Below are 5,658 nucleotides of genomic sequence, written 5' to 3'. Positions count from 1 at the left end.
CTATGTGTGGAAGGGGCCTCTGCGCGGGGCGGGGCCTCTGCTCGTAGGGTGATGTCATGCTGGGCTAAGGCTTTGTCATTGAAGCCTTTGTTTTTTTGTGTATTTTTAAATTTAATCTATTTTACTAGCTAATGCCCTTTGGGAGAATTTAGATCTTTAATATATATATATATTAGAATTTATTTCAGAGAGGACGGGAGAGAAAGAGAAACATCAATGATGAGAGAGAATCACTGATGGGCTACCCCCTGCACGCCCCCTACTGGGGATCAAGCCTGCAGCCAGGGCACGTGCCCTGATGGGAAATTGAACCCAGGACCCTTCAGTTCGCAGGCCGAGGCTCTAGCCATTGAGCCGAATCAGCTAGGGCCATTTAGATTTTAAAAATCTTTTCTTATTGATTTCAGAGAGGAAAGGAGAAGGAGAAAGAGAGAAACATCAGTGATGAGGGAGAAACATCATGGATTGGCTGCCTCCTGCACGCCCCCTACTGGGGATCGAGCCCACATCCCGGCCCATGTCCTGTCCAGGAGTCGAACCGTGTCCTCCTGGTTCATAGGTCAACGCTATGAGCCCGACCGGTCGGGCCATTTTTGTTTTTAAGTTTGCTCAGGACATGTTTAGATCTGAGACAGAGCAGTAGCACCTGGAGGCCGGCTTCAGCAAGCACACTATTTGAGAGCAGGGCCACCCACGGGGTCCCGCGTGGAAACGTCAATCTGAGAATTTATATTAAAAAAAAATTCTCGAAACCAAAGAATGAGAAACAAAGGTATTTCCCCCCTGACCGGCTCTGCCTTCCCTGTGGGCCGCAGCTGGTGGCAGTGCTGAGAGAAGTCAAGTACCTGAACTTCCAGCAACAGAAGGAGATCCCGCGCAGCGCCGAGACCCTGTTCTCGCAGTACGAGACCTTCCGGAAGTTTGTGGGCAACTTGGAGCTCATCGTCGGCTGGTACAACGAGGTGAGCCCGTGGGCGCAGGCGGCGGCCACGCCCTGCTGCCCGGAACCCGGTTTCCCACGGACGCGCATGCGGTGTCCACCCTCGTGGACTGCCCGCTTGGTCCCTCTGCCCTTGCCCACCGTTTCTCCGCGTGGATCACCTGAAAACCCTCGGCGGCATTGGTGGGTGGAGGTGGGAGGCCTGGGGGCTGTGGGCAGTGCCAATGCAGGTGGAGTGGCTCTGAAAGGCACCTTGTCAGTGCCCGATGCGCCCGGTGCGCCCTTTTAATGCTGCGCACGCCCCTTTCTGCAGACACGGGCGCCCTCAGAAAGTGACATAGGACACAGGTGGCTGTGAGCTGGGGCTCAGGGGTGCCGGTTCTTAGGGAATAATTTAGAGACATCTGCTGGTGCCCTCCTTCCTTTCTCGTCTGTGGGTGGAGATTTTCAAGCATTAAATTAGCTTCTGAGAGCAGAGCAGTGCTGCAGCCGGACCGGACAGAACCGATGCTGTTAGCGCCGATGCCCCGAGTGACCCAACGCCGATCTCCGCCTGGGGACCGAGGAGAGGCCCCGAGCCAGCGGGGCCCAGTTACCACCCCCTCCAACCCGCCCTCCCCCGTGCCATCTGCTGAGGCTCTTTGACTGGTTCTGGGCCCGGGGAACTTGGGGGTTACGCACTGGTCTTCACGACCATCTTTCCTTCTCTTTCTACCCAATAACATGGGCAATGAAAGAGTTAAGTATATACATGAACCCTTGGGGATACAAACACTTCCGAACGGGAACAGTCCTCGCTGGGGGGCACGGTGGCGTCCGGTGTGTTTGGTGGAACAAAGGCCCAGGCCGGCTTGTGTGTTGGGCAGATAAAGACCACGGTGATGGAAGTGGAGTTCCCCCTCATCAAGGCAGAGCTGGAAGGGATCGACGTCAAACTGCTGACTGCCGAGACCACGCTGTTCTGGAACGGCGAAGGTACCCGCCCCCCGCGCCCCCAGGGGCCTGGCCGCCTAGGCGAGGTGGGCGGGGTGGGCCACTTCTGCCTGCTGGCTGCTGGGTCTGCTTTTTAAAATATATATATTTTTATTGATTTCAGAGAGGAAGGGAGAGGTGCTGGAGAGGAACATCATGATGAGAGAGAATCACTGATCGGCTGCCTCCTGCACGCCCCCTACTGGGGATGGACCCCGCAACCGGGCATGTGCCCTTGAAGGAGAATGGAACCAGGACCTCCTGGTTCATAGGTCAACAGTCAAACACTTGAGCCACGCCAGCCAGGGCTGGTGGGTCAGCTTCGACTGCAACAGGGTCATGTGTTTGGCCCAAGGGTGGTGCCCCCGGCCGCCCAGCCCCCAAACAGCCTGAGGAATCTGCAGAGGCTCCCTGGGGACCACCAAGGACCTCCGTTTCCAGCTGGACTTGCTAGAGGCGGGCACAGCAGAGGGCAGGGTGAGGGCCATGGCAGCCGGCTCAGGGCAGGTGTCGCAGAAGTAGAAAGAAATGTGCTCACCGGGCAGAAGTGCCTGCCCCAGCACCCCTTGTGCCCTGGCCCCACGCTGGTGGGCACCCCCTCCATCAAGACCTCCAGCCTCGCCTCCTGCCCTCTCTTCCGGCCTCCGCGGTCTCTAGGAGAAGGCAGGACGGTCCACTCGTCTGAACCAGGGTCCGCGGGCTCTTCTGGGCCAGGCAGTCATACGATTCTTTTCTCGCCTTTCTCCCGGAGCGCATCTCTTTCTGGGCGCTCACCTCCCGCACGCTGTGGCGGTCAGGGCTGGGCACAGGCGGACCGTGGGTACCCCGGCACCGTCCTGGCGTGGCCCCTCAGGGACCTCGGTGACTCCGTGCTCCAGGGGAGCGGAGGAAGTTTCCAGGCGCGTCCCCTAACGCCAGGCGCCAGGCCGGCCCAGGAGTCTCCTCCCGCTCACCGGCTCGTCCTCCGGTCCCAGGCGTCCTCACGTACATCCAGGAGATGCGAGAGGTTCTGCACAACCTGCAGACCAGGATGCAGAAAGCCAAGCAAAACATAGAGGGCATCGCCCAGGCCATGAAGGTGAGGCCCACGATGGTGCAGAGACGGTGGGACCCGCGGGGGCGGGGGTGGGGGCGGCCTCCCGGAGGAGGGGGGACGCTGCGGCCGTCCTCCAGTCCCTCCTCTGAGGCCCGACTGGCTTTGAGATCCGGCGCCCAGGGCACGGGCCTGCCTCCCCAGCGGCCACGTCCCCTCTGAGGCCAGCAGGGCCAGGGCAGCTCTGCGAGCCGGCAGACAGGAGCGAGGCCGGAAACGCGGCCTCCACACGCCCCCCTCATGCCCGGCGCCCTCTCAGGACTGGTCGGCCAACCCACTGTTCGAAAGGAAGGACAACAAGAAGGAGGCCCTGCTGGACCTGGACGGGCGGCTGACCAACCTGAACAAGCGCTACACGGCGGTCAAGGAGGCGGGGATCAAGATCCAGGCCATGGTGGCGGTGAGGCCCAGGGACGCGAGGGCTGGGGTTCCCATAGCAACGGTGCCGCAGCCGGTCCGGAGCGGAGCCTCCGCTCCGCAATCCCAGAGCCCTGTCGTGAAGTAGCAGACCCCCCAACGCGGCCTTCGAGGCCGGTTCTCTTGTCTGTGTCCCCCTCCTGTGCTCCAAGAGTGAGACCACTGCCCGTCCCTGCCTGGAGCGGGTGTGGACAAGGGCCATCCTCCCACGCGGTCCCCGAAGCTCGTCTCCCGGGGTTGGCGCTGGAGGCACGCGTGGCGTGAGGCTCTGGTGACCTCCCGAGGAGGCGGCCCAGCCTGGGGGCGAGGCTCACTGGATGTGTGTGCCCGGCCGGCCGGTGCCAACACACTTAGTGGGGACCGCAGTGCGGGGGCACCTGTTGGCTGGCATGCGCACAGTCTGGGAGCCCATGGCCCTGCCGGCCTGGCGCCTGGCATCTGGGGTCTCGGCCTGGGTCCCCGGCCGCGCCGGGTCCTCGCAGGGGCCTCCCTCGGCGGCCGGGGAAGCCAGCTTGTGTTTTAGTCGGTTTTGACGTGAACACACAGGACGCGAGAAGCACCGTGTGTCGGGAGCGTGGGCGCAGGCAGGGTGCCCCGAGTCCTTGTGGACACTGACCGGGGAGGGTGCTGACGGCCGCGAGGCGGCCGCCAACCGCGGGGTCTGCCGGCAGGAAAACGCGGAGCTGTTCCGAGCGGTCACGACCAGCCACTCCTGGAAGGACTACGTCATCTACATCGACGGCATGGTCTTGGACGCGTTTGACAACTTCATCCGCATGTCGCTCAGCTACCTCATCAACAACATGGTTCTGGACGTGAGTCGTGCGTGCGAGGCGCATGACGTGTGTCTGTGTCTGTGTGTGTGCCCGTGTGCGTGCTGTGACCCCCCACGCACTGCGCCATGGCCACCAGCACTTGGCGGCCAGCCGGCCCCGTCGGCGACTTCCTGTGGCCGTGTGCACGTCGTCCTCGATGTAACCCAAAGAGACGGGGGCCGTGGTCTCTGCCCTGAAAAGTGCTTTTGCTCATTGTATTAGTATTGGTTTTTTCGGTTTATCCTCATCTGAGGATATTTTTCCATTGATATTTAGAGAGAGTGGAAGGGAGGGGGAGACAGAGAGAGAGAAACATCGATGTGAGAGACACATCGACGAGGGTTGCCTCCCGCACGTGCCTCCGACCAGGGCCAGGGATCGAGCCAGCAACCAAGGTCCGTGCCCTTGCCTGGAATCGAACCCGGGTCTGACGCTCTGTCCCCTGAGCCACGGCAGCCAGGTCATTGTATCCCTCTGGGGAACTGAGGCCGCACAGCTAGCGAGCAGCAGGCATAGGCTGTGAGCTGGCGTGGGCGGCCCCGTCCCACCGGGGCTGCTCCGCTGCTTCTGGCCCCGGGCCAGCGGGACACGTGTTCTCTGGGCGGTCCGGGCCGCGGGAGTCGAACCCTCCCAACTCCCTCCGGGCGGGCCCCAAGGACGAGGAGAGGCACGGACTCCGGCGACGTTTCAGGAGAGCGTGGCGCCGCTGTTCGAGATCCACATGGAGCTGAGCGAGGACGGGCTGGTGTTCTCGCCGTCGCTGGAGGTGGGCGATGACAGGGGCTTCCTGGCGCTCATCGAGAGCATCATCAACGACATCTACAACGTGGCCAAGCTCATCCCCCGCCTGGCCAGGGGCCGGGTCAACTACAAGGTCAGTGGGGCCTCTCCCTTCCCCCCTCCCCGCTCCCCGCTCTGGGCCCCGCGTGTTTCCTGGCTCGGAACTGCCTCCAAGCTCAGAACCACGTCACCGTCTACCTGACTAGTTCTGACTGTCTACCTGACTGGTTCTGAGTGCCATCGGGGGCCCCGGGACTGGGTGGGACTTCCCTCTCCCCTCCCCAAACCTCGTCCTTCCTCCTCCATGGGCCTGGCCTGCGTTCCCCGATGCCTGCCCACCCCCTCGGGACGCCCAGCGTGTGCCCTGGCCCCTTCCTGGTGTCTGTCTCCGCCTGTGCCGTAACCCCCGCCCCCCGCGATTCCCTCCGCACCTGGCACTCTCACACTCGTGACTCCCCCGCTCCCCGTCCACGGACTCTAAGCGCCATCAACCCTGCCCAAGAGGAAGGACAGTCAGGTGGGGTTCTGGGCGCCCCACAGGCACTGAAATAGGGCACCCTGATTCCCGGTCAGGGCACATGCCAGGTTGCCGGCTTGATCCGCAGTGTGGGGCATGCAGGAGGCCGCCGATCCCTGATTCT

The 5,658-nt window shown here is 62.3% G+C and overlaps 1 protein-coding gene across 1 annotated transcript in view; it reads left to right on the top strand.

The window, feature by feature from the left end:
- The window catches only part of DNAH17 (dynein, axonemal, heavy chain 17), a 107,024-nt gene that overhangs the window by 7,945 nt on the left and 93,421 nt on the right, over positions 1-5,658 (top strand). Inside the window, 7 exon segments of the mRNA XM_015562672.1 lie at positions 531-540; positions 816-962; positions 1,807-1,915; positions 2,887-2,990; positions 3,265-3,405; positions 4,094-4,237; positions 4,929-5,111. Coding sequence (XP_015418158.1) covers positions 531-540; positions 816-962; positions 1,807-1,915; positions 2,887-2,990; positions 3,265-3,405; positions 4,094-4,237; positions 4,929-5,111 — 838 coding nt within the window.

This window comes from Myotis davidii, unplaced genomic scaffold, assembly GCF_000327345.1.
Source record: "Myotis davidii unplaced genomic scaffold, ASM32734v1 scaffold991, whole genome shotgun sequence".
Taxonomy (NCBI): domain Eukaryota; kingdom Metazoa; phylum Chordata; class Mammalia; order Chiroptera; family Vespertilionidae; genus Myotis; species Myotis davidii.
Note: the sequence above shows the minus strand (reverse complement) of the source record. Positions and strands in the feature narration are given on the sequence as shown.